Source organism: Syngnathus typhle, linkage group LG5 (genome assembly GCF_033458585.1).
Source record: "Syngnathus typhle isolate RoL2023-S1 ecotype Sweden linkage group LG5, RoL_Styp_1.0, whole genome shotgun sequence".
Lineage (NCBI taxonomy): Eukaryota > Metazoa > Chordata > Actinopteri > Syngnathiformes > Syngnathidae > Syngnathus > Syngnathus typhle.
Genome location: NC_083742.1, coordinates 12,773,355 through 12,799,468, shown reverse-complemented (window position 1 = coordinate 12,799,468; position 26,114 = coordinate 12,773,355). Strand labels below are relative to the sequence as shown.

Sequence of the window (26,114 nt, the reverse complement as noted above, 5' to 3'; positions counted from 1 at the left end):
CTAGGGAAAGAGGAGAGAGGTTAAGGCTCAGGGCTTCTGGGCCTGGTGACGTAAAAGCTGGGAGCTGAAAGCGAGTGTGCAAGAGCGAGAGAGAGAGAGATGGGAGGGCGAGAGATGATGAGAGAGGAGAGAGCGGTGCACAGCTGGTGTGAAGGGACGCCGGAGGAGGTCATCAGCTGTTGTAATGTAAAGACGCTTCCAAACTGAGGACATTTTCTTATCTCTTACTCTCAAGCAGCGGCTAGAGAGGACCGTCTGATCATGAAGCCCAGAGCACAAACAGTGGGAGTTCCTCTTGCTCAGCATGACACGGTCCACTGAGACCATGGATCCCGAGAGAGCGCACACCCAGAGCAACTTCTTCAACAAGGTGGATGTGCCCGACCACGCGCATTATGTGGTGGCCTCGTTTGTCCTGGTCATCGGCACGCTGGGCGTTGCAGGCAACGCGTTGGTCATGTTTGCGTTCTACAGGTAAATAAAGTGGAGAATGTCATCGAGGCATTTCGAATGCAATAGGTGTTGTACGTTCTGACACTAATGAGGCAGCAACCGTCACTAAAACTCAACATAAATCAACACCAATGGCATGCCAAACACGCAACTCTATTCTTTGGTGCTTTAAAAGCTGTGAAAGATATCAGTCAATAGGTTTCGGAGTATTTGTAATTTCATTTGTACCTTAAAAAGCGAAGCGTGTAGAGTCTCTGTTGCAGAAATGCACATGTAATCAATGTGTGGACCAATCATTGCCAATAGCCTCTCCAATTATCTCCATTTTTTTTGTCTTTGTGTTATTAGAATGTAGCAACAGTAGTAAAGGCTTTTGGGTTAGGTTTGATTATCTATGCAAGGATCCGTCGTCTGGGGTACGGGTGTGATACACCGAACCTAATTTGTTCTCAGTCTTATTCCGCTATGTTACTCAGTGGACCTAAAAAGTCAATTGCAAAATGGTATCATATCGTACTGTATTGTATTACATTGTCTTGCACTGTATTGTAATGAAACTATAATGTAGTTATCATATTGTGTTCCACATCTTACATCATATCACATTGCATCAGATCAGACCTCATCCCATTTCATTCACGCTTATCACATTGCATTGCACCATTTTGGATCCGATCAAATTGTATCAAAGCATCTATCATCTTATTTTATCAACACTTATTTCATTGAATCTCGTCGTATCACATTGCAACACACCACACTGTATTCGATCTCAGTTTATCGTATTAGATTACATGGCACATTTATTTATTTTTTCTTTTAACGTTTGAGGCATATTGCAGGACCTTATTGAATCAACTGTTACGTTTAATAATAAGCAGTCATAATAATTGTTCTATTTGTATGTTTTGCAAGCACAAAATACAGTTTATAATGGCCATTTAAAACATTAGTTGTGGCGTCATTATTTATCACAAACATATGAAACATTAGTGGTGGGCTCACTATTTGACAAGCACTTTATCAGAGATCTGACTAATGCTGACATTTGGGTCACCATCACTCAAAAGTGGTACCAACCAGTTCTGGCTCACTCAGGCTTTAGATTATAATCCAAATTGTAGCGCTGGCCATCAGAACGAGCAACCCCTAACCCGGGATGACACTAATCCAATTTTGATCTGAACGCTCGCATTCCCCCTCTAGTCTTTACTGATATGTTGCTATCTGTCACCCTGTGGGCTTCCGTCTCACTATTTGGCAACCACAAGCTGCGATGGACAATATTACCGAACGTTTGTTGTGCTGTTACTGTTTGACAAAACAAACTGTGACATTGCACAAAATGATGTAACATTGGTGGTGGCTCATTATTACAGCTGATCTTTAGAATACACAAATGCTGAGTGCTCACTATTTGTATGTGGCCAAAATTCTGCCATTGACTGCCTTGTTTTCTTCTTTGCACACTCCAGCTACTCACCATGATGCATTTTTGTTCAAGTTCAGTTTTAATAACTGTACTTCAAAAACTTCTCTTGTGTTTGTTTGCAGCAACAAAAAGCTTCGCAGCTTGCCCAACTACTTTATTGTGAACCTGGCAGTAAGCGATTTTCTCATGGCCTTCACACAGTCACCAGTCTTCTTCATCAACAGCCTCTACAAGGAATGGGTGTTTGGAGAGATGGGTAATTCCTATATAGTATGTACTTCCATGGAACAGACAAAAAAAATTAACATCTGGATTGGCAACACAGGTTGTAAGACGTATGCATTCTGCGGTGCCTTGTTTGGCATCGCCTCCATGATAAACCTGCTGGCCATCTCTATCGACCGCTACTTGGTGATTACCAAACCGCTGAAGACCATCCACTGGAGCTCCAAGAGAAGGACCACTCTGGCCATCTTCTCCGTCTGGCTGTACTCGCTGGCCTGGAGTCTGGCTCCTCTCGTTGGATGGAGTGAGTCTCTTGCTGCCGCCGCCTACTAGATACACCATGTGAAGTTGAACAATGTATTGGAATTCAGGAGTGACTTTTGGGCTCACGATTTGGTAAGCAAAATGTAAATAGTTGTGGCTCCACCATTTGGTACGAAACACTACTTTTTAGAATAAGTCAAATAATATGACCTTACCTATTAGTGACTTGTGTACTTTCTTTCCGGCAAACAAAAACTACTGTTTATGTTTTGCAAACAGCTGTGGATCACAATTTGGCAAACAAACTACAATTTGAAGTAAAATGACATTATTGTTTGATATTGAACTTATTAATGCAATTTATTAGTTATTACAGATCCATCCTTCATTTGAATTTTACTTGGCGTAGGCTCTTACATCCCAGAAGGTCTGATGACATCATGCACTTGGGATTACGTCACATATACAGCAGCCAACAGGAGCTACACCATGATGCTGTGCTGCTTTGTCTTCTTCATCCCGCTTCTCATCATCTTCTACTGCTACCTCTTTATGTTTCTGGCAGTCAGGAATACCAGCAGGTGAGCAGGAGGCCTAAAGCGGTTGATTTGTAAGTCAAGTTGGCGTCTTGTGAGCAAATATTTAACCTGCGAGTGAGAGTCAGGCGTTCTACCACTACATGCTTCATGTTGATTAAACAATGAGCAAATCTTCTTGTCTTCAGGGAGGTGGAGAGACTGGGCACCCAGGTGAGGAAATCCACCTTGCTCCATCAGAAATCCATCAGGAGCGAATGGAAGCTGGCCAAGATTGCCTTTGTGGTCATCGTTGTTTATGTCCTTTCCTGGTCACCGTACGCCTGCGTTACACTCATTTCATGGGCTGGGTAAGACGACTTTAAACTAGTTATATGATTCACGCAATAAATTGACGTTGCTGTATGTTAGAGGTTTGAGACAGCCAGCAAAACTCACCCAATTGTGCCCACTGTGGGAACATTTGTCACCAACTTGGATGAAGGCTACCGTATTATGGTTTCATGGTAGCCTACCATGAGTTTGCAGCAATTTAACTGAATTTTTAGTGGACTCTCCAAAATAACACAGAAAATGTTATGTAATATCAGGGCCAATTTATAAACGAGAGCAGATGGCAAAATTGTTCAAGTGTTTTTATCCGCTCAAACAACCTTTGCCCATATAAACACATTTGATGAAATTGCGAACAATACATAAATATATTACTTAAAATCTGTTTTCCGTCGTTCAAAAGGGAAATCACAAACACACAGGCTGATGGATTTAAGACACATTTTCAGATAATCTCTGAACGAACATGACCTTTGGATTATGTAACAAAACATCAAGAGATCAGGGTAACTGAACTGTTGGGACTCCAATATTTTCATGCTCTACAAAATAACATTTGGCTGTATTTACAATAAAAAATGTGTGATAAAATCTGATTTTTTTTTTTTCACTGTGTCTTTTGCAGGCATGCCAACATCTTGTCACCATACTCCAAGGCTGTTCCAGCTATTATAGCAAAAGCCTCCACAATCTACAACCCTTTCATCTATGCCATCATTCATAATAAATACAGGTAATTAGTGCAACCACAGCCTGCTACTGTAAATGTGCACATCCTTGGGGGGGGGGGCTTAGCTCACCATGTAAAACCGATTGAGAGCGCAAACCCAAAGAGAAACATATAGTTAACTCAACAAAGTACAAATCAGTATTGTTAAATTATCAAAAGACAAGAAGCACAACGCATCTACTAGAAGCAAGTGCAAAACTGACGAGCTAGTAAGTGTCCCTCTCCCGCCTTTGTACAGGAAATGTAGGTCATATTACATACTGTAAATTTTCCCATTGTCTGCATGCATTTTTCTTCCTTGATTTATTTATTTGTTTATTTATTTTGCTGTATATTCAGGATGACTCTGGCAGAGAAGTTTCCCTGCTTGTGGTTTTTGTCTCCCATCCCTCGAAAGGAGCGCATCTCCTCTTCATCCATCAGCGAGTCCTCCTTCAGAGACTCCATCATCAGTCGCCAGTCCAGCGTGTCCAGGACTCACTTCATCAGCACATCCTCCAAAACCACTGACATGGTAGATGAACATGAATACAAATTAACTGTTCTGCCACACAGACAAAATAAGAATCCATCCAAAATTAGGTAAACAAACCAACAAAAACATGTTTTTGCGTGGTTATACTGTAAGAAAAAAAATGACAGATATCTGGCAAACAACATACAGTACAACGTGGCCACAAATAAAAATTAATCCTTTCATTTTTTAAAGAAACAAAGTACTGTACCCATCCATTTGGATGATCTAATGCGTGTGGCATGTGTACCCCTGGAAATAAACAAATCACTAAATTAGAACATACTCAAATTTCAACTCAACTTTAATAAAACATTTTTAACAATGCATGTACTACATGTGTGCGACCACATGGCTTGCATTACCTACTGCAGGTTCCGAGAGACGTGGAGATGGAGCCTATAGGGGGGAAGTTGGGGGATTCCTTCAGGAGCATGTCATCCTACCGTCAGTCCAGCAGAGGTAGTTCCTGCAGGAGGTCATCAGAGCGGAAGACCACCCGTAAAGTCGAGAAGGTGGCTTTGAGGAAATATTGTTTCTTTCATTGCATGTAGTCTCTCATTTTTTTTTGCTCATGCATGTCTATTTCTGTCTATTTTTTTTTTTAAATTTGTTTCCACCACCAGCATCCATATACCATGACTGAGTCATCCAACAACTGCGACCATGAACTGGTTTCCAGCACTCTCACCAGCGCCACTCTCCCCCTGCTAGTTCTTACCAGGAGGCGTAGTCGCAGTCTGACCCACAAAGACTCAAAGAGGGACAAAATCATTCCTGACAGGCTGCAAGGCTGCAAGAGCATCTCGGCCGACTCTCTGTGCGTCGGTCGAGCCGCGACCGTCGAGTTGCCGACTTCGGAACAGCAGGGCGTCCCTCGCATTGTTGTCATCAGTCCCACGTCCGAGAGCAGACTGGTCCACCAGGACAGCCTCTGTTTGGAGGAGGTGATGGCAAACAATGTTTTGGTCAGTCTGAACTTCTCATCTGAGGTGTTGGAAGCGGTACAGTTGCTATCCTGATTTGTTCAAGAACTATTTCCCCTCTTCTCCACCAAGTTAAGGTTAGGCTAGGGGTTAGTGCCAGGAGTGAATGTATGGCCCTTGAAATTCTCATCTTAGTAACCAGATCACTAAGCAGAAATTGTAGAAAGTCAAATATGTGGAACACTACACCACACATGAACAAAAAAAGGTAATAAAAGCTGCAGACTGACCATTAGAAACAAACAAAAGCCATGATTCAACATATAATGGCTGACTTCCTGTGTGATTAACAGCATAGGGTCTTAAGATGTTTTTTGTTTTTTTACATCAGGATACATAGTTAATTTTATGTCATCGGATGACAATAAAGTAATTTGCCACTGTCTTGTAAGCCCTCCTTTTCATAAAAATGACCTTTTGGAAGAGACAATTATATATAGTATATAATATACTTTTGATGCAAATTAACTGTGGGTATAACAATTTATGTTGTCACCCTATTTTGAGCCCATTGTGTGAATGCAGTGTAAGAACTCAGAATTATTGTCCTTGTATAGTCAGTAAATATGCACATTTTTATATCATGGCTTTTTTTTTTTTTTGTAAAATGTAAAGTATGTTACATCAATTCAATCAATCAACAAAAAATCAGACAGTCAAAGATGTTCATTCAATGTAACAAAATAAGAGATAGATATCTTATTTATTAGCTGAGTCCACTTTGGGAAAAATGACTTGTTCCACAGTATTGCTCACTTTGCAAGCCTAATTTAAAAAAAATATATATATATATATTACGAGTATTACTTTTTGATTCCGTTGTTTTTTGTTCCAGTCATTTGATACAAGTCATTTATGATTTTGTTTGTTTATTATTTTGCAACAAAACACCTGTTTGCACAATAGGCATGATGCTATTTCATAAAGCACATTTTCTTTTCATGTTGTACTGCCGCGTTGTTTTCCACGTCTCCTGCAGGAATAAATGAAAAAGCATCTTTCCATCTTAATTCATCACGGCAATAGAGTTTATTTTTACGTTTTGTTTGATATTATAAAATTTAAGAGATAAAATTAAAAGACATATCATAACACTATCCCTATCATGTCACAATTGTATACGTCTTTTTTTTCTTTTTTCTTTTTGCTGACCAAAACTCAGAAAAGTATTGCTTTTGGCAGATTTACTGACTCGTTTTTCTCTCATTCTCAACACTGTCGACGTCTTATGACGTCATTCTCTAGTCACGAGTAGTCCACTCCGATTAAACTAACGCTTGCTTACACTAAATCCGTCTCTTGTTTGACAAGTAAGTAATTCTACTCGTACAGATATGGCTTTATGTGACATTGGGAACTTTTTGGAACTCTGTTTTAGTATCAAAATCGGTTAAAATCTTTTAACCTAAATGGTTCTGGTTTAGAGCTTTCGCCGTCGCTTATCTCACTCCTGATCAGATGACAGTCAGCTGGTGTTTAGATGCTAACGAGTAGCAATGCTAACAAGAAGCGGACGCCGAACAGACTTTCTCAACATTTGGATGTCCTTTTATTCAATCGAACCAGGCTTGAAAGGTGACGCAATCGAGTCTGTAGTTTGTCAAAGTCTTCAAACGGATTTAACCTGGGTCGTTTAGTTGTACAAGGAGGTTTTGAGGAATTCCGGAAGAGGTGGTGAACTTTTTTTTTTATGTGTGTCCCTCTCTGTTTGGACTTTAGTGTTATTCTCAATGCCTGGAACAAATAAACATTTTTGAAAAATATTGAAAAGTTGACATTAGAAATGGACGTATGAAATATATATATATGAATGATTTTATTTCTTTTTTTGTCGTCCATTTTCCCCTAATATATATAGTATTAAACAACGCAGGGCAATGTGGACGGACAAGCAACGAGGGATCCGACTGTCTCAGCAGGAACTCCTGTGCAAGAACTCCTGTGGTTACTATGGGAACCCCGCATGGCAGGGCTTCTGCTCCAAGTGCTGGAGGGAGCGGGTCCGGCCTGCTGAAGCCCGCCGACTAGACACCAGGTAAACTGTGCAGGCATTAATTAAAGTAACATAGTCATTCAAGTGTAAAACCAATTCAACAAATGTAATGAAAGTATCACATGAGTTTAAAAAGAATTTGTTAAAAGGCTCATTTGCCTCCCAAAATGTTGGCAGGATTCCAGTTGGTTGTCTCGCTGACTTCCTTTTTTTGACTTCTTGCAGAGAGAGTGGTGAAGTCACGACACCCACCTTCTCCAAATTTGAAGAAAAGAAGAATATGGAGAAGGGTCGTCGTATCAACACCATGAGAAGATTGTTCTGGGGTGGCCCATCCCCTCCCAAACAACGTAGGCATCATAGCATAGCACTGGACCCCAACTTTTTGTGCACCACGTACTGGTTGCTCATAAAGATGTACTGTATTTTGACAATATTTAATTTCAGAACATGTAATGTAATAATGTTTGTGTGTTGTATATGTTGCTCCAACCTCTGCTGTTAGAACCTTCCGACAGCCAGATGAATGCGTTGAAAGCCTTCCAGAAGCTGGAACCCGGAGACTTCACCGGTTTCTTAAAAACACTCCGCAGCCCGTCCTGCCAGCGTCTGCAGTCTCGTTGCACAGCCTTCCTCAACACAATGGAGGCCTATCATGTAAATACCGTCATTATATTATGAGAAGATGCCATGGGGGTGTTCTAACTGGATGTTGTTCTGCAGGCTCTGCAGGTGCAGAAGCAGTCCGACCTCGTGCAGGACTTCTACCAGTCGTTTGCTGAATATTTCAGAAGTGAGTACCCAATGCCCATCGCTTCACTGCCATTCTAGTCATCCATTTCACCCAACCTCCAAACAGCGAATTATCCCCCACCCTCCGTTTCAGGTTTTTCAGAAGCCGAGCTCACTGGGACGATGGAGCATGTGGAGAAGCTCATTATGACGCGCTTGCACAAGTGGGTCTTCTGCCATGACAGCTGTGACGATGAACAGAAGGACCTGACTTTGCAGAGGAGGATACGGTTAGTTTTTGTCTCGCATGTTGATGGTTTTTAATTCTCAGCTGAGCTCTACTATAGTCATAGAGCACTTTAAAACAACCACTCATAGGTAAATTGTCTTCTAAGACATCCAGAACTGCTATTGATTCAATGCCCTGAGAACGCAATGACATAAATGAATGACAATCGCCTCAGGTATACTTCAAAAATATGAATTCCCTCCAAAAATCCCTTGAGAGTGTAATTGGCTCAAATTTAAATTTAAGTTAAAAATAGGCAATTGCAATGATAATTTTCTTTTTCAAGTTACAATGGATTCTTTAAAAAAATAAAAAATCATTCCAGAAAAGAATAATACAATATAAATCATCCTTGTCTACAACTCAAATCTTTACTTTTTGGTTCTTGACAGCTTCCAAATTGACGGTTGGACACTGACTCATTTCCTATTTTGTTGCTTTTTCGGCAGTTCTTTAAACTGGGTCACCCCGCAGATGCTCAGTGTACCTTTCCCAGAAATGCAGAGCACCATCACGGGGGACCCCTTTCTTCCGGCCATAACGGCAATTATCGAGATGGACGCCAAGCGGGCACCTCAGGACAAGCTATTGTGTGTGTCCAAGTGCAGCCAGCACGTGTTCGAGGCGCTCTCGTCCTCCAACAGCGAGCCAGCCAACGCCGATGACTTCCTGTCCGCTCTGGTCTACGTGGTGCTCAAGGCCAACCCGCCTCGCCTGCACTCCAACATGCAATACGTTATCCGTTTTGGCCTCCCGCAGAGTCTCATGGCTGGAGAGAGCGGCTACTACTTTACCAATCTGGTAAGTTTCTCACACCTTACAAATATTTGAAGCCTCTGAGAAATAACTGAATCATTTGTTCTTACACCCAAGCACAGACTGAGTGCTTTTACCATTTGCAAAATGAACCCATTGCTTACCATTTGCTTTCTAGTCCTGTGCAGTGGCTTTCATTGAAAAACTGGATGGACGCTCGCTCAACCTCAGCCCGGAGGAGTTTGAGGGCTACATGCGTCGGGGACGGGCCCCAGCGGCAGCCAGCGGGCTGCAGGACGCGGCCTGTGAGACGCGCCACTTGTTGGACGAGCTGATGTCACGACAGGAGCGACTGGACCATGGAGTGGACGCCCTCAATGTGCAGCTGCAGACCTGGGTGCAGGCAGTTCATGCGCAGATAGACCAGGCAACATCCCAGCTGGCTTTGGTACAAGAGGAAGTGACCGATATCTCTTTATCAGCGTCATCATCCACCTCATCTGATTCAGCGGAAATAGAGCATTTGATTCTTACAGATGAACATGCAGGCTCTCCTGATACAGACTGTTAATCCCAATCTCAAAAGGTACTTGTTGTATTTTTAATTGCTCTGCAATAACTTCATTACTTGATCACAAAAGCACACGTTGTACTTCCACTTTGTATATGTGAATCGTTTGCACTTGTTTGCTAAGGGTGTGGGCAAAATGAAGGAAGTTTTAAATACATTCCGTGATTACCAGCAACTGTGATAATGTAGACCTCAGGCTTATTTGTTTTCCTAAAATATTTGTTTTCCTAAAAAATATAATATAAGATATATGTATAAAATACATTTGTAAAAATTTAAGATGGTCTATAATATTGCCAATGGGGTTGTGAAAGAATTAAGAACTAACTCTTATACTTGTAATTGCACTGTTTACATGCTTTTTTTTTCGTTTTTGAAGTGTTTCCATAATAAAGAAAATTAAGACTTTATTTTGCAAAATATTTTGTTTACCTTTTTAAGCAAATGGAAAGTGTATTTGTTTCATGATTAACATTTGTATCCCCCCCCCCAAAACAACAACTTGCCAACAGTGAAATTAAGTTGTACAACTTTCTTCAGCCCGTGTTGCGTCTGTATTTCATTCTCCTTCCATAGCGTTCATCTTTGATGACAGCACAACCAACGATCACTAAGCCCGCCCTTTAGGAGCCACACTGAAAGCCAGAGAAATTATTTATCATTTTAAATATATATTTTTGATATTTAGCGTTTTTAAGTGATTTTTGAGTGCTATTCAAATATTTTCATCTCAATTACGCCAGCGATCAAATGTGTATGTCTTGAAGGTTCCGCCCCAAGTACTAAATCCGCCCGGACACAAACGTGTTGTAACACAACCAGGAAGTTACTATGAAGACGACAAACAAAAACAATCCAGAAACCTCCATGGATGATGTTAAAAACCTTATTAAGAAGAAAGATGAAATCGAAGAACAGATTAAAGCATACCACGATGTTCTGGAAGATGTAAGTTCATGGAATATAACACCCAGTCGCTGAAGTTGTGCAGTGTTGTATGATTATATCTTAGGTTTTTGTTTTTACAGCAAGGCGTCGGACTTCATGGTACCTTGGTGGACGCAGAAGGTTACCCGAGGGCCGACATCAACTTGTACCAGATAAGGACCGCCAGACACAATATTTCGTGTAAGTAACCTGTTACAACAAATATCTCTACCTTGATGTACTTAAGAAAAATGTAACGTCATAGTTGTAGGCTAAATTGTGGTGTGCTCTTTCTACACATTTTGTCCTTTTACATCCACTTACCCACTCAGAAAGTCGTGTGAGAGAATTACAGTAACCTATAATAATAATATGCAAATCCGGTGTATATAATGCTGGAAGAAAGTAGAAGTACTCATCTTTTAAAAAGAGCTGAAACGGTCATTTTCATCTGCGTCGCAAGCTCTACATTACATCTCGAACCGTTGGCTGTTGCAGGCTTGCAGAACGATCACAAGGCCATCATGGCAGATATTGAGGACGCCTTGCACAGGTTGCACGCTCATGAAAAAGCCAAGCGCCTGCACGATCAGACAGAAACTCTGGAGGAGCCCATGGAGCAGCAGGACGTGCTCCCACCCGCCTTTGCGCGGGTGGATGCCATCACGCAGGGTTCGCCTGCCGCCATAGCTGTGAGTGGCGATAGAGCGACCCTTTGGCTCTGATGTTTGAGCCTTTCTTGACTTTTTGCTCTCCATTTTTCAAAAGGGCCTGAGAATAGGAGATGAAGTTGTTGAGTTTGGTTCAGTGAACACTGGCAACTTCCAGTGCCTCAATAACATTGCTTCTGTCGTGCAGCACAGTGAAGGGGTAAGATTCCAGTTGGACATGAACATATCTTAGCGTGTCAAAGTCCTAAGATGGTCGCATTAATGTGACAAATCCACCCAAAACATGGCCACCTCAACTTATATAGCCTCCACCTCTTTCAGTTCCAGCCATTAAAAAAGAGATAACTTCTTAAGTGCCTGTCAATTTGGAACAATCTGGCTCTGATTATTTCAAGGTTCACAGAAACTTTGGTCAATCTCAAGCTGCTTGAAAGGTGTAAGTTAAATTCTGAATAGTTCTGTGCTAATTGTTTTTTTTGGGTGGGGGGTTGGTGTAGAAGCCACTACGAGTGACGGTGGTCCGCGGGGGGCAGAGAGCCCATGTGAGCTTGACTCCGCAGCGGTGGTCCGGCCAGGGTCTGATGGGGTGAGTCCATTACAGCGCACATGCAGCTATAAAATCTGACTGGTCACTCATCATTCTCTTTGTTTTGTTATCAGCTGTAAGATTGTCCCCATGCCGCCACCATAAGCCTCAATTACTTTCATATAAATAAAGACTCAAATTAAGACAAAGCATGTTTTGTTTATTGGTCATGATGCTTTGAATTTCTTCTTTTTGCCTTTGACCATTTGTGGGAGCTGGATTTTGAAAGCCGTCCTACAAAACACAAATATTCAATATCAAAATATGTAAATATTAATGTGATTAAAAAAATATTTTTTAAACTCACTCGCAGGTTGTACAGATGGGGCTGAAGTTGCAGAATACTGTGGTGAAGAAATTAGCAGAAATTATTATTAATGACTTCTTTTGATCTTCAATGAAACTTCAATGGACCACGTGCATGGCACATCAGTGGTCTTTATGTACGACTAATTTTGAACATTTTTATCGTCAAAATCGCTATAATTGCATATTTCCTGTTCAAATACTAAGGTTGCTGATAGGACAAAACCGTAGTGAAAAGGCACAGGTTGCGGCAGATACTACTATGCCTCACCGAAGGGGGGCGTACGTGATTCAATGGGTGATTAATGCTGCCCCATAGGTAGAAGAGACAACAGACAAGCACAGAACTCTTATTTTGCTCGATGTAACTAAAAGTGAAGTGGACTGAAGTGAAGGAGGCATTCTGGGTATTTGATGGCGTGAGTGATGATAAACGAGACCCTTCTGTAGCTACGTACGTATGTCTTGGGAGTGTTGAAGACATATAGCTGTTGTGAAAAGCTAGTAGCTCAAACATATGACTGAGTTGCTGTGATGACATCAGAGCTTGATGGGGTGCAGGCCAAAATTAAAGAAAAGGTGCCTCAAGTAATTGAAAATGAAGAGGACTTTTACAACAAAGTAATGGAGATTTTTGTGGCAAAGGATAGGTGCATGGACTTCAACAAATAAAGGTAAGACCACAAACTGTGTGGGTGTGCACGCGCGTAGAATGCTGATGAGATACAAAATAAACAGTAGCCCATTGAATAAGAGACCCTTTTGGGTTTATATATTTGTAAATCTGACCCTTGGGGAGTCAGTGCCTCACCAACCATGAACGTTTCTGTTTGTTTCAAGCTACTTTGACGCCCTCTAGTGGATTATTGGAGTATTAACTGGATAGGAAAAAGTGAATAGCTGAGAGCTTTCTAGTGGTACTATTAGGACTTTTATGGGCATTTATTGTCATTATAAGAGAAAGACCCGAGCACTTACTGGACAGACAGACAGAGCAGACGTAACCGATCTCAATGAGGTTGCGGTGGCAGAAGCACGCTGCCCTGTAGTCCACATGAGCTGGCGGTGGCAGCACCAGCTGTGAACGTTGCTCGCCATCAGGCAGGAACACCCACTGTGCCGTAAAGTAAAAAAAAAAAAGAAGTTTATAACACCTTGACGTCAATTACCAGTAAGTGGGTGAAGAAATGCATGGAGTGGCGGTGGTCACCAGCAGGTATTGAGCCAGGGCCGCCTTCTGGGGGATTTTTAGGTACAAGCCACCTGTTATATCGCAGGCCTGTCGGTTCAGAAAGGACACAGAAGAACAACTTGTATTTATTTGGACACATTTTTCATCAATGTGGGGACAAGCGGTACAGATAATGGATGGATGGCTGTTTGGTTTAGTCTCATATTTGCATTTTTGTGTTGTAGTTCTAACTTTCGTCACTATTATTAGTGATTTCATAATACTGATTGTGGAATCAATTTATGGTGATAATAAGAGATCAGGGTATGGTGTGTGTGTGTGTGTGCGTGAACATATATGACTACAAGTACAGTGTGTGCGTAATAAAAGCATAAAACAGTACTTGCTGTAGGAGCCCCGAGTCTGACTCCAACACGCACGCATCTATCAGGATGCTCTGTTTTGAAAAAAATAATAATTTGAAGTGTTGGTAAAAATATTGTAAGATGAGCAATAATTGTTCAAATAATAGCAAGAAATGAATCATGTCATGACCTGCTTTTGGGCAGCGAAGATCACATTCATGAAGTTCATGTACTGCAGAGCGCAATCGTCCGCTGCCTTTATCACCTAATCAAGCAGATTTACTTGATTCGTACTTCAGGGAGTAAATATAGCAAGATTCCTTCTGACGTAATATATCAATACATAGACAAATTGGTTTTGCTTACCAAAATTCGAGACTTGACTTCCTGTCCCACTGAAAAAAAACCACAAGAAATATTAAACATGCAAGACAATTACGACTAGTCATGGTAAAAGTACCTTCCAGTTCCTTTGAAACTCTGTTAATATCTGAGTTGAAATAATTAAGAGATTAATTACTGAGAAAAAATTGAGATTAGAATTTTTCCAAAAGGTGTTTTTATATTTTAAAGAGATAATCATTTGGCAAGATGTTTTTTTCCGTCTTTATATTGTATTATTGTATTTATATTTTCTTGTATTTTGTCAAAACGATGTACAAATTTTCAAATGTCAGTTTTGCAGTATATATTTAGCAATATAAAAAACAGCACTTGTGCAGATTTTAGGGGAAGGATACAGCAGAGAGCTTTGGCGAGAGATCCAGCCAGCAAAGTGTCAGTGGAACCGCCCGTCACTTCAACTGCAAAATGAAAACGTACAGTATAAAATATCATATCAATCATCTAGGTGTCACAAAGAATAAGTGTTCAAACGCTGCGTCTTGACCTTTTGTTTTTCAAATGCAGTACTGTACATTTGCTAAGTACAATTCAATTGCATTTACGTTTAATCTTTATGAACTGTTTGTTGTCCATCATTTATTTAAACAGAAGTTTTTTGTTTTTCCATCAAATTCATGTACAATACATTTGAATTGATTCATCATTTAGTAGTGGAGTTGACCTACTGTTGGACATCAAGTTTCTGATCCGGTCAGCAATGATGCCGTTGGCGATAGACAGCAGTTCGTACTTGCCGTCACCGCTGGAGCACGTGTCATCTTGGGTGCCATCTCCATCTGACTGACTCTTACTGGGATACAGAAAGTGGCTGAAACCAAAAAAGCATTGACAATGAGTACATTCAAAACACAAGTTATTCCGGCTTAGTAATGTTCACCTATGCAACCCTAATAGATACATGCATAGACAGACGTCAATAGACTTAAACCCAGATAGACAAGACAAATGGAGGGACAAAAGAGCAACATGTACGCAAACTGAGACTACGTATAAAGACGGACGGTGCGTGACCTGTCTTGACAGTGGCTGGCGATGACGGCCAGCTTGTTATTCCTGCTCATGGCCACGTGAGAGTTAGCCATCGCCATAACGGCATCCATACATTTGGACAGCGTGAACTAGGGCCACATGAAAACATTTGATTCATTAGGAATATCATTATTGTCAAGTTTGATGTCCTCATTCCGACCTGTACCTGCGGCTCACGCTGGATTTGCTGGCCCCACCAAATCGGGTTAACGTCCACGACAATGACCAACAAGCTGATTTCCTCTTCTGCAGAAACAAATTTGGAAAAATACACAAATAAATAAGCACAATAGATTGGAAAGTCGATGTTTCCTGAAAGCCAACAAAACGTACCTGATGCCATCACGACGGCGCAATGGTAAGTTTTATCCCCTTGTATTGTTCATATTTCATCTAAAACTACAGAAAACGACAAATGTGAAAAAAATGTTGGTCGGAATATGCTACGCTAAAATAAACTTGATAAAATCTAAGAAATGTTTACATTTATCGTAATACGTATTATTAACTCTTGGCGCAGATTATGACGCTTCTTCTTCTTCTTTTTCTTGTTCTTTTAGATTTAAATTGTGCACTGCTGCCACCTACGGCATGGAGTGGTTTTAATGTTTTGAGACAACTCGTACGTTCCCATTACAATATATTTTTGAGAAGTAGTAATTAAATAAACCGCTAAATACTAGTCTTTGACTGTGTTTTTTTAGTATAAATATAATTCTTTTGTGATTTAATGGCTATTTTAATTCATTGCAATATATATTCATCTGTATGAATAGTTGTTTGTGTCAACATTAAACGAAATATGAAGCTAGGTTAATAGATCATTAAAGCTCATTCATCATTCATTAAAATGTCAAATTCATTCAAATGTGAAATGATTCATAAGGGTGTCCATTACGTTGTGATGTATACTCATTATGATGAACTTTAAAAAAAAAATCATGGCATGTAATTCATATATTGATTTATGGGGATGTTTGTGCTAGAATTAAAACATATATATAGATGATTAATTTTTATTAGTCCTTCTCCACATATGATGCTGTTGTAGCACATTCACCTGACTCCGGTGCAGATAATAATGCTGGTCTATGTGAGTCTGAACGGTTGTCTCTGTATTTTGTGTACCCTGCGACTGCTTGACAACTATTGTGTTGCCTTACATGTGCATCGAATGTAGGGCAACTCTTTGCCCCAAGTCAGCTGGGATAGACTACTGCACCAGGCAACCCTAAACACCATAAGTGGTGTAGAGAAGAGAAAGGATGGATCTTAAAAATATTTTATTATTTCATGACTTGTTCATCCATTTAATATCTGACTGGAGAATTATTACCCACAATATAGTTGATAATTCATTTCCCATGTTTTTGCTTGGAAGGGATTCCAACTTTTTCCATTGAAAATGCATATTGATGTTCATCATCACTTTTTATACAGATTTTTATCCCCTTGATGGATTTCAATGGGCACCACGGAATTTCACGATTTGCAGGGCAGCTCAGTTCTTATCCCCCCTGAATAGCGGGGACCCACTGTATGTATGTATGTCTCCACTGTACTCATTAAATAACAATTTGACCACTAGAACAAAACCAAATGTGTTATATAATATTGCAAAAAGATGTGCAGTACATACAAAACATGCCCCAGTCTCTTGTCAGTGGACTTTTTGGATGCGTAAATTGGTCCTGTATGTGTCAGTTTGGTAGTAATCAGACTCAATGGCCTCTTTGGAGTCATTCAGTGTGACGTATATGTCCTCGTTCACTTCGGTGACTTTGTGGACCCTCTGTTTGACACCCTTGGAGCGCCAGTGAGTTCTCAGAGGTTTGACAGTGGGGTTATCCACAGCTTGGTACAGCCCCTCGCCTTCCGCCAGAGTGATCTTGTACTTGTGCCATGGACAGACGATGCACGTGCGCCCATTGAACTCCTGATGGGTAAGTAAAATAGATACAAAGCTGAGATGTAAAATAGTGATAACTACGATATTCAGATGCATGAGAGCTCACCTCGATGTCTCCTTGTTCTAAAGCACCACCTGCATCTGTCAACACATAAGCGATGCGCGGCATGGAGACATGCCAGCGCAAGAGAGGCAAATACCTCGGTGAAAAGAGGAAGCTATACTGATGGAAGAAGCTGCCTGAAGATGAAGAGCAAGTACTGCTGGCTAAAAAAAAAAAGGTATTGTATTCAAATGAAAGACTCTTACGATAACAGCGCATATCCATGGCATGGAACTCTCCCTGGTGGTACACAACTAGCACATCGCGGCATCCATTCACCAGCTTGGTCACACGGCCCCGTCTGATGACTTCATCACGTTTCCCGATGAAGTGAGAGGCAGGTGGGGGAGGAAGTGGAGGAGGAAGGAAAGGAGAAGACGAAATCTGACAAGTCTTCTCCTCACAGGACATGTTGGTTTCTTGCTACAGAGGCATTCCTGCTCAGGAAAAGGATCAATCAAGTTCATCCTTGCTGGTGTTTTTTTAATTTTTTTTAATTTAATGAATTTTCAGGAAAAAAAGGGAAAATATACTAACAAATAAAGGCAATATGCTGGTGATGCATGATGTGCTATCTATGCTGCAGAAGGTGCTAGAAGAGTAATCATAGTGTGTATTGGCCATTGATCGATCAAGGTTAATTTAAAAAAAAAAAAGCTGAAAAAATGATGGAGCGGAAGCTATGCCAGGAAAGAAGCCAGCTGTGAGCTCATGAAGTCACAGCAGTAAAAGAGCAAGTTCTGCATGGGGAGGAAGTTGAATTGAAATTAGTAGGGCAAATTATTCCTCCATAAGAGGTCAACACAACAGGAAGATGAGGCAAGACAGGGAGATGAGGCTTGGGCGAGGGAAAGATACTTTGGTAAAACAACTTATGCTGGTGAAAGAGGGTACATAAAGATGAAGAGGACTGTTTGTGATGCAAGAACTATGCCACCGAAAGTGGCTGCAAAAAGATGTTATACTGGTGAAGCCGCTGCGTCCCTTTTCTCTTTCATCTTGGCTGACGTCACAACAGTTGTAAGAAATGTTCAAGGGCCAATGTTAGCGTCAACGTAACTATTTTTGAGACATCCTTCACATGCTCAACTAGGCTGAGTTTAGGCTAACGTTACATGTAACTCCGTGTCAACTTTCGGTTCGTGCATTAAATGTCACACCGCGTGTCTACTCCATAACAATAATAATATTTTACAAAAAAGACAACTCAACTGCAACGGCCGGAGAGTTTGAAGGTTGGGCAAGTTGTGTACTCCCTGCCACGGACGAATAGAATAAGCTAAACCTGAAATTCTGCTTCCTCCTTGCTGTAGTAGTCGTGAGTGAAGTCACTGGCGGCCATCTTACATTGCCACTTTCTTCAGGGACCATAAGTATGAGTTGTTCACAACGTTTTCCGTTATTTTCTGACACAAGTAAATCTGGGAGGAGCTCTATTTGTTTGTTCACTTGACCCGAGTGACATGTTTTAATAATTCGTGACTGAGTGTTCAAATCTTTATTGGATTATCCTCTTTTTGTGCTCGTCCGCGAGAGCCGTCGCCATAGAGACCCGAGTGTGCGGGATTAGCGATACTTGTCAACGGAAACTAATAAGGGAGCGATTTATCGCACCTTTTGAACCTGCAACAGCGGTAAACTATCGCCGTCACTTTGTTTTTTGGTCAAATAGGCTCGCATATTACGACGCCTCTGTGGCGTCCAGAGTAGTTTTCAAACATCATTGCACCATGGAAACGTGCTCACACGTTTTCTTCGGCCTTTTTCAATGTCCATTTTATTTTTGCGCGACACTCACACAGGTAAACTGTTTTATATATGTCATGCGTAAAATTTCCAAAATAATAGGCTCTCAAGTATTTTTTTTAAGGGTCAACTCAGGAAAAATGTTGTTCCGTAAATAATTTAAAACATGCTCATTCAATTGCATTGATGTTTTGTTATTATAAATGTACGTCTATTTATTTATGCGCTTGAACACTAAATGGCGGATTGTGCATGGCAACCTGACTTAATCCACCTCTTAATACCGCCACTGTCACGACACAAAACTTGTCAGTACTGTACAAAACCACAATAAACATATAGATCACAAGTTTTTCTCTGCTACGCAAATTCTACTTCATATTGAAGTGTGGTGTCTTGAGGTGTCACGTCAATGGGGTTATGATGACACTGGTTGATTTTATTGAGGGGTGCAGTGTCAATTTGTGTGAAGGCCACTATCACAGGAAATGCATTCTTCACATTTTTGTTCTGTGCTTTGTTCCTCATTAGTATTCTGATGACATTGTGGTCAATGTCATTGATTGAAATAAGGCACAAAGGAAGGGGAAGCAGCAGGGACAAATTGCCATGGCATTGGTAAGAGACCTTGTATTATTTGGATTCATCATCTCATATGGATGGGTAAAGTAATTCCCCAATTCTAGCACAATATAGCTATACAGCAGGGCTTACCAAAGTGTTGGAAACTGAAAGCCTTTGGTACTGATTACTGCAAACGGTTACCAGTTCCTGTTTCCTCCCTTTCTAAAACATGCATGATTGAGCCCTCCAAATTGCACGTATGTGTGATTCTGAGTGTGAATGAATGGTTGTCTGTATGCCCTGCGATTGGCTGGCGACCGGTTCAGTGAACCGCAAATTAACTGGGGAATTACTGTTTTGATTTCAAGCATAATTGATCAAGAAAGTGAGCGATTGGCTCCCACCAGGGTCTGTGGAGGCAAGTGGAATAACATCCAATCATGACACTGAGTCTATTTGAGTGCCTCAAGGTGGTGGGCCTGGACCGTCTTCACGACCGGTAATAAGAGCTTCAATTCAAACTCAATTGGCCAAGCCATCGCTTATTCTGCCGTGCACTTCTCAGCTTCACCTCCATGGGGATCCGCCAAGCAGGCCATCTCGTAGCTCTCACTTCGGAAGACCTATCTTACCTTGAGATCCACACGGCCGAAGAGAAAAGCCGCCTCCACAAGCTGGTCCACCTGGTCCAAACGCTGGAGCAGGGCGGGCTGAGACTTGGTGAAGCGGCAGCTGGCCAGGGTGCATCCTCCAACCATTCTGCACAGATCAACAGCCACAGGGCGCCGGTGAGAAGCGGCAGGCCAGACATCCCTAAACGATTAGGCATGTGCAATACGTCCTCCGCACTACCACCCCAGAAGAATGTCCCGCCCCACTCACAACACCAACAGCAATCGAGACCCAGAGCTGCAGCCAAGAGATGCACCGATAAAGAAAGCAATCCAATGCCTGTTTATGAAGCCAAGAGAAAACCGGGGTACAACTACGGGCTTCCTCTTCAGCCCGTTTCTGTGAAAAAGTGAGTGATAAGTGATGGCCAAATCTGATCGTGGTTGCTTCATTTTCTCGCATTTGGATTTTGTAGGCAAACCCACGGGCCGAGGATCATCGTCTGCGTGAGGAAACGACCCTTGACGCACGGTGAGAGAAAAAAGGGCGAAGCCGATGTGGTGATAACACCCAGCACAGAATGCGTGGTTGTGGAAGAAGGCAAAGAAGCTTTGGATCTGACCCAGTACATTCTACAAGTAAGACAATTCCAATTTTTTTCATTTACAAACAAGAATACCCCGACAAAGCAATGATGTGACATTATCTGATTTGTTTTGTAGCACCCGTTCTACTTTGACCAAGTTTTTGGAGAGAGTCATTCCAATGAGGAAGTGTATAAGAAAACGGCATACCCTCTGGTGCAGCACATGCTCGATGGGTAAGGTGTCAACTTCAATTTATGAATCACTTTTTATTTCAGTTTATTTAGATTGAAATTCTGAGCACGAGTTACTAGACTGGACAGTTGTATGTTTTTTTTTTTTAAAAGGTTGTTTCCAGCTAGTCTGAACTTCTTCTCTCAGTATTCAATGAATTAGACAAATTGTCATGTTTTATTTCAACTCTCAGGGGTGTCAAACTCGTTTTTGTTGCAGGCTGCAACATAGTCATATTTATTATGACATTATGCCTTTATGACTGTCAATGCCTTATATACAGCATAGGCTACACAACAAACTGATGAATAACTAGTTTTGAAATCAGAGACTAGTAAAAACCATTCAAATATATTTTTCTTAAATGACGTTTGAATATTTCTTTAAAAAATGAATGGCAATAAAAAATGCTAGCAATATATATTTTTTTAAAAAGCGAAGACAATTTGTAATTTTAGTCTTGACCCATGAAGTCGGTGCACAATTTGTCTTTGCGGGCCACATAAATGTGTGTGGCGGACCGTAACCGGCCCCTGGGCCTAGAGTGTGACACCTGATTTAGAAGATCTCCCCAGCCTTAACAGACCTTATGAGCAGTATATATTGGTACTAATGAGACAAATCGTATTTGTATGTGTATGTGTAGGGGGAAAGCCACTTGCTTTGCATTTGGCCAGACGGGCGCAGGCAAGACACACACCATGATGGGTTCTTCTCCCGGGGAAGCCGGCATATATGTACTGGCAATTCAGGACATCTTTGCCCACTTGTCGGCAATGCGCAGCCCAATGCTGGTGTACGTCAGCTTCTGTGAGATCTACTGTCGTCAGCTCTATGACCTGCTCAACAAAAGGAAAAGGTGCTCTTTGATTTTGCAGGGGTTCAGCTTAAAATGACATATTGGTCACAGAGAGGTGGGAAACCAGAGGAGGAGAAAATACTCAGTCCTCATCTTTTTTATCTCCCAATGTTTCAAACCCCCGCTTTGATTCTTTTTAGGTTGTACGTGAGGGAGGACAGTCACAGCGTGGTGCACATTGCAGGACTTTGTGACGTCAGAGTGGACTCTGTCAACTCGCTGCTGAAGGTGGGTAAACAAGTCCCTCAGACTTTTAAAACAAATGAAGGTCTTTCGTTATCTAGCGCATAAAATACTGCCATCTTTGTCTCTTTTTATCGCGTTAAAAGGTGATCTCGCAGGGTTTAGCGGCTCGCACAAAGAGGGTCAGTAGCGTCAATCCGCTCTCATCTCGGTCCCACGCCTTGCTTAAGATCCAGCTCAGATCCCCCAACCAGCAGATCGTTGGCAGGTGACCTACATTGTCCCGTGAGCATGTTAGCGGCATACTGCATACGTGTTACACTCATAAACTACAAAACCTTTTTTTTAAATTTATTTAAAGAATGTGGTTCATCGACTTGGCGGGAAGTGAGCGGGCGTCGGACACCACAACAAAAGACTGGCAGACTCGTATGGAGGGAGCTGAGATCAACCAGAGTCTGTTGGCTGTAAGCTGCAACAACACACTCTTACGTAGCTACTTGTATCAAAAGTAAGAGACGGAAGGTGAAATTCTCCGTCCTCAATCGCTGCAGGCATGAGGTGTTCCTTTGTGTGCTTTTTAGACAATTTTAGCATCAGAAGTGGAAGACTTGAAATAATTTGTAACTTTCCCTGCTGCAGCTTAAAGAATGTATTCGCTCCCTTGATCAAGAGCAGCGGCACACACCTTTCAGACAAAGCAAACTCACTCAGGTACTAAGACCTCATTGCAGTCTTTCTGTAATGTCATTTTCCAGTTTATGAAACTCCTGTGTTGTTGTTGTTTTTTCTTCTTAGGTCCTGAAAGATTCTTTTGTTGGCAACTCCATGACTTGCATGATTGCCAACATTTCACCCTCTATCGTTGCCACAGAGCACACTCTGAACACACTAAGATATGCTGACCGGTAAGTGTTCATAATGGCAAGTGAGTTTATTTGTGTGGTGCAATTTGTCAAAGAAGAAGCAAAACGCAGTGATTTTTTTTCTCGTGTTTTGATAGACTGGAAGGCTATGTGATGTTTCCACTAAAATAACTTGGAATTGTCAATAGATGTCACAAGACGGCGCCAAAGTTAACTTTTCTATCAGATAGGACTTTGGTGCCTAGCATGACAGAGAAGAGGGGGAAAATAAAAGCTTAATTGGTGAGCAGCCTCGTTCAGGACATTTGTTTTATTTTCCACAGTGTGAAGGAGTTGAGAGGTCGCGGCGGAGAACCTGAATCCAAAACCACATCATCTTCAAAATGTAGCGTTGGAAAGACACCGACACCCAGAGCAACTTTTGCCTCCGTGTCACCCACCCCAAGGAATATCGTGGGGTGTCCTGTCGACTGTTCCACACCTAGGAACAGCAGACATGGGGAGGAAAGAGCGGCAAGAGCCAAACATGGGGTCAGGCCCGAAGAAGCGAGAAACTGCCAGGAAAAAGGTGACGGCAGCCTCGATTGTAACAAAGAAAACTGGAGCACCAACATTTCTTGTAAGAGGAGTGAGAGACGCCAAAATGGGAAGGAGTCAACCAAAGAAAGAGACGTCGAGACGATGGATGAAGAGTTGCAGCAGCAGCACCTGCGACATTATCACCAGCAGCTGCAGATGTGTATGCCCCTCTCTGTCTCGCCGCCTTCCACCAGCCGCCAATCACTCTGCTCCTCCACATCCTCCAATGGACATCTCGCCCTTTCTGCCTGTCGTCCCGGTTCGAACGACACTCCGACCGTGTACGACAGTGGGGTCGGAAGTTGTGAGTCATTTGGAAAAGATACGCCACAAAAGGGGGAGATGAGGTGGTCGGCTAACCCCGCGGCTGTTGTGTCCTTCAACACCAGAGAAAACGGAGAGGACTTGCTGGAAATGGACCCCTCGCTCGACGGGCTGTGGACGGGCTGTTTAATGTCAGTCAGCAAGACCCTCAGCAGCCCTCCTGCTGTTGAACCGCCGCATCGGGAAGCGCAATCTGGCCATCCCATCTCCTCAGCCTGTGAACTTAAGAATGGAGTCGGAACCTTCCAGGAAAAGAAAAAGCAACCTCAACAGTTAAAAAATACTCAGTTACAGAAATATCCGGAGGATGAAACAAAAACGTCTCAGGATAATAATGCCTCAAGCTTCTCCCAACGTGAGGCCTCCTTCACACCCTTACTGTTTCAAGTAGATCAGAGCAATAGCCATGTCTGTCCACTTGGGAGAGAAAAGGAGCCACTCACACATGCAAAAAATAAAGACAGACAATTCAACTTGCGGTCATCCACTTTTGACACCAAATTGGCAAAAAAACACAAGGAGCTCATCCATGCAAAGGATGAGGATGCCGATATATGCCACCCAAAGTCGCCTACTTGTGTCAGGAAGTTGGCCAAAAAGAACACAAAGGAGCATGCCACACATGCAAAAAATAAAGATGACAAAATTTACATCAGACCACCTACTTGTGACACCAAACTGATTAGTAAATGCAAACGGGACCATCTCACACACACGAAGGATGACGTAAAGATCTGCCTCCCAGTGGATCACCGCTCTCCCACTTCTGACAATAAGTTCACAACAAAGGACCATTTTACACATGCAAAGAATAAACACCAAGAATTCTACTTCCGACCTCCCACCTCTGACGCCAAGTCGTCCCATGAGTACATAATGAAGGAGCATTTCATGCATGCCAAAGATGAAGATGCGGACGTCTGTGTCCCAAAAGACATTTGTTTTTCATTTTTGAACACTAAATTGGCCAATAACTACAATTTAGAGCATTTCACACATGCAAAAGGTGAGGACTGCCTCTTGTCTCCCACTTCTGACGCAGCAAAGCTGACACGTGGGACCCCCTCATGTGCACCAAAGAAAGCCGTCTCACCCTCAAAGAATATGTGTGGAACCTACACCATGCCATATCTTCGGACCACCGCACCAGAACCAGGACTCCTCTGGAAATCTCTTCAAGTCCAAATGGATGATCCTACAGAGTTGCGCTGCAAAGAACGACCCTGCGACTCGGACTTTTCTGGAACAGTGGATCATGCCAAGTAAGTAACATAGCTGGAATTGTGTTGAAAATCAGAAGTTGGAGGATGTTGCTTTGTGCAAAGAAAATGGGTTGGTTGCTCTTCAGTAATGCTAAAATCCCAACGTTCTTTTCTCTCAACTCAAGATGGCGTCTCATCCAGGCCCACTGGGAGAAACTAAGGAAAATGGAGCCTTTACTGCAGGAAGAGCAGACACTTCTTTCCAAGCAACCTCATATGGTCAGGAAAAATAAAATTCAACTGTTTACTGCATTGTAAGGTTTTGATTTTACTCTGATGGACTTCCTGCTTTGATTATTAGGCATTTGTGGACTATGTGGACAGGCTGGAGGAGATTCTGGATCGCAATGCTCAGTGTCTGCGTAGCATGAGGACCAAGCTTCGCTTGTATCGTATGACCAGCTCTTTTTCTGAGCTCGAATACACGCAAGCAGCACCCATTAGTTAAGCAGTGGCTTGAATAAAGCACGGTCAGAAGCGAGTGTTTACATTTTTCACTCAGTCATTAGACGGATGGCTTAATTTCAATTTAAGATGTTAACATCACTTGTCAGATGGAAAACCTCTTCCACATTTGTTTAATGACTAAAATTCATTGTTGTTTGATTTTATGACTAGTTTTTAATTAAATTAATAAATCTTCATATTATATGCATGTGAGTTTTTGTGACCTTAAACTGTAAAAAGTAACCAGTATATTCACAATTGAATAATTTCAATGTATTTTTGCCGCATGAGGGAAAAGTAGTAATATGTAAGTAAATAAGTACACTAATAATAAAAATGTTATCACGGAAGGCAGCACGGTGGAGCTATGGTTTGCACATCCGCCTCACAGTTCAGAGGTGGAGGGTTTGATTCTGGTTCTGGCCTTCTTGTGTGGAGTTTGCATGCCTCCCTTCGTGTGTTTCCTCCCACATTCCAGGCATGCACGGGAGGTCGATAGACCACTCCCGATTGTCCGTAGGTATGATTGTAGGAGTGTATGGCTGTTTGTGTGTCTGGCGACCAGTTC

At 41.9% G+C, this 26,114-nt stretch overlaps 6 protein-coding genes across 11 annotated transcripts; 4 read left to right on the top strand and 2 right to left on the bottom strand.

Moving 5' to 3' along the window:
• Nucleotides 1–197: 197 nt before the first annotated feature.
• LOC133154177 (melanopsin-A-like) lies at nucleotides 198–6,227 on the top strand. The gene is made up of 9 exons (XM_061278678.1): nucleotides 198–474; nucleotides 2,008–2,141; nucleotides 2,211–2,414; nucleotides 2,784–2,955; nucleotides 3,099–3,260; nucleotides 3,869–3,976; nucleotides 4,313–4,487; nucleotides 4,862–5,002; nucleotides 5,114–6,227. The coding sequence occupies exons 1-9, from the start codon at nucleotides 305–307 to the stop codon at nucleotides 5,507–5,509; spliced, it is 1,662 nt and encodes a 553-aa protein (XP_061134662.1). The 5' UTR covers nucleotides 198–304; the 3' UTR covers nucleotides 5,510–6,227.
• Nucleotides 6,228–6,656: 429 nt separating this feature from the next.
• Nucleotides 6,657–10,224, top strand: LOC133154225 (rab5 GDP/GTP exchange factor-like). 5 transcript variants are annotated; one of them, XM_061278774.1, is made up of 8 exons: nucleotides 6,657–6,783; nucleotides 7,332–7,508; nucleotides 7,692–7,816; nucleotides 7,972–8,123; nucleotides 8,190–8,259; nucleotides 8,353–8,488; nucleotides 8,937–9,288; nucleotides 9,422–10,224. In XM_061278774.1, the coding sequence occupies exons 2-8, from the start codon at nucleotides 7,351–7,353 to the stop codon at nucleotides 9,812–9,814; spliced, it is 1,386 nt and encodes a 461-aa protein (XP_061134758.1). In that variant the 5' UTR covers nucleotides 6,657–6,783; nucleotides 7,332–7,350; the 3' UTR covers nucleotides 9,815–10,224. The 5 variants fall into 5 exon arrangements, with proteins under 5 accessions (XP_061134758.1, XP_061134760.1, XP_061134757.1 ...); XM_061278776.1 differs by having other exon boundaries at nucleotides 6,699–6,783; nucleotides 7,347–7,508; XM_061278773.1 differs by lacking the exon at nucleotides 6,657–6,783 and adding an exon at nucleotides 6,813–7,048 and having other exon boundaries at nucleotides 7,347–7,508.
• A 376-nt stretch (nucleotides 10,225–10,600) lies between these two features.
• On the top strand, nucleotides 10,601–12,147 carry psmd9 (proteasome 26S subunit, non-ATPase 9). Its single transcript, XM_061278778.1, has 6 exons — nucleotides 10,601–10,762; nucleotides 10,843–10,942; nucleotides 11,240–11,433; nucleotides 11,510–11,611; nucleotides 11,910–11,998; nucleotides 12,073–12,147. Exons 1-6 carry the CDS (start codon nucleotides 10,646–10,648, stop codon nucleotides 12,101–12,103), a joined length of 633 nt encoding a protein of 210 aa, XP_061134762.1. The 5' UTR covers nucleotides 10,601–10,645; the 3' UTR covers nucleotides 12,104–12,147.
• Nucleotides 12,138–15,877, bottom strand: gtf2h3 (general transcription factor IIH, polypeptide 3). The gene is made up of 14 exons (XM_061278777.1): nucleotides 15,759–15,877; nucleotides 15,608–15,673; nucleotides 15,441–15,520; nucleotides 15,257–15,363; nucleotides 14,911–15,053; nucleotides 14,581–14,643; nucleotides 14,301–14,330; nucleotides 14,207–14,235; nucleotides 14,031–14,105; nucleotides 13,879–13,932; nucleotides 13,515–13,583; nucleotides 13,283–13,418; nucleotides 12,306–12,342; nucleotides 12,138–12,232 (listed from the first exon to the last, which is right to left on the bottom strand). Exons 2-14 carry the CDS (start codon nucleotides 15,615–15,617, stop codon nucleotides 12,166–12,168), a joined length of 900 nt encoding a protein of 299 aa, XP_061134761.1. The 5' UTR covers nucleotides 15,618–15,673; nucleotides 15,759–15,877; the 3' UTR covers nucleotides 12,138–12,165.
• Nucleotides 15,878–16,540: 663 nt separating this feature from the next.
• Nucleotides 16,541–18,639, bottom strand: LOC133154635 (Rieske domain-containing protein). Of its 2 annotated transcripts, none has more exons than XM_061279489.1 (4): nucleotides 18,499–18,639; nucleotides 17,493–17,723; nucleotides 17,290–17,324; nucleotides 16,541–17,210 (listed from the first exon to the last, which is right to left on the bottom strand). In XM_061279489.1, the coding sequence occupies exons 2-4, from the start codon at nucleotides 17,695–17,697 to the stop codon at nucleotides 16,935–16,937; spliced, it is 516 nt and encodes a 171-aa protein (XP_061135473.1). In that variant the 5' UTR covers nucleotides 17,698–17,723; nucleotides 18,499–18,639; the 3' UTR covers nucleotides 16,541–16,934. The 2 variants fall into 2 exon arrangements, with proteins under 2 accessions (XP_061135473.1, XP_061135475.1); XM_061279491.1 differs by having other exon boundaries at nucleotides 17,290–17,318.
• Nucleotides 18,596–25,969, top strand: LOC133154634 (kinesin-like protein KIF24). Its single transcript, XM_061279488.1, has 15 exons — nucleotides 18,596–18,920; nucleotides 19,564–19,650; nucleotides 19,965–20,095; nucleotides 20,162–20,617; nucleotides 20,684–20,846; nucleotides 20,931–21,028; nucleotides 21,673–21,885; nucleotides 22,026–22,113; nucleotides 22,215–22,336; nucleotides 22,430–22,535; nucleotides 22,711–22,782; nucleotides 22,867–22,976; nucleotides 23,258–25,099; nucleotides 25,225–25,318; nucleotides 25,401–25,969. The coding sequence occupies exons 3-15, from the start codon at nucleotides 20,037–20,039 to the stop codon at nucleotides 25,545–25,547; spliced, it is 3,570 nt and encodes a 1,189-aa protein (XP_061135472.1). The 5' UTR covers nucleotides 18,596–18,920; nucleotides 19,564–19,650; nucleotides 19,965–20,036; the 3' UTR covers nucleotides 25,548–25,969.
• Nucleotides 25,970–26,114: the final 145 nt, after the last annotated feature.